The sequence below is a fragment of the Buceros rhinoceros genome, unplaced genomic scaffold (genome assembly GCF_000710305.1).
Source record: "Buceros rhinoceros silvestris isolate BGI_N320 unplaced genomic scaffold, ASM71030v1 scaffold27222, whole genome shotgun sequence".
NCBI classification, from domain to species: domain Eukaryota; kingdom Metazoa; phylum Chordata; class Aves; order Bucerotiformes; family Bucerotidae; genus Buceros; species Buceros rhinoceros.
Window position 1 is genome coordinate 1,374 of NW_010401058.1, and position 330 is coordinate 1,703.

The 330-nt window shown below is 61.5% G+C and overlaps 1 protein-coding gene across 1 annotated transcript in view; it reads right to left on the reverse strand.

Annotated features, from left to right (window-relative positions):
- USP2 (ubiquitin specific peptidase 2) overlaps nt 1-330 on the reverse strand; it is a gene marked incomplete at both ends in the record, with an annotated part of 3,757 nt that overhangs the window by 954 nt on the left and 2,473 nt on the right. The window contains 2 exons of the mRNA XM_010132151.1: nt 7-31; nt 149-269. Coding sequence (XP_010130453.1) covers nt 7-31; nt 149-269 — 146 coding nt within the window. The remainder of the gene's footprint in view (nt 1-6; nt 32-148; nt 270-330) is intronic.

A 330-nucleotide genomic window follows, 5' to 3' on the forward strand; every position in this document is an offset into this window, starting at 1 on the left:
GCGGACGTGGCTGGATGACATGGGGGTGACACTGTGGATATGGGGAGATGTGCTGTTAGCAATGGGGACAAGGCTCCGGGATGCCCTGGGCAGGGGGTCCTTGCTCACCCTGACACCACAGCCACCCCTGTCCCCCATGGAGCCTCACCGGGAGTCGTTGAAACTGTGCCACTCGTTGGAGACCGGGCTCTTGCAGTAGGCAGTGTAGTGTCCCCCCATGGTGGTGCCTGAGTGGTTGGAGACAGCGTAGAGGTTGTAAATGGCGTGGTCTGTGGGAAGCAAGGGTGGTGCTCAGCTGTGCTGGCTGCTGGCCCCCAAGACACCAGGACA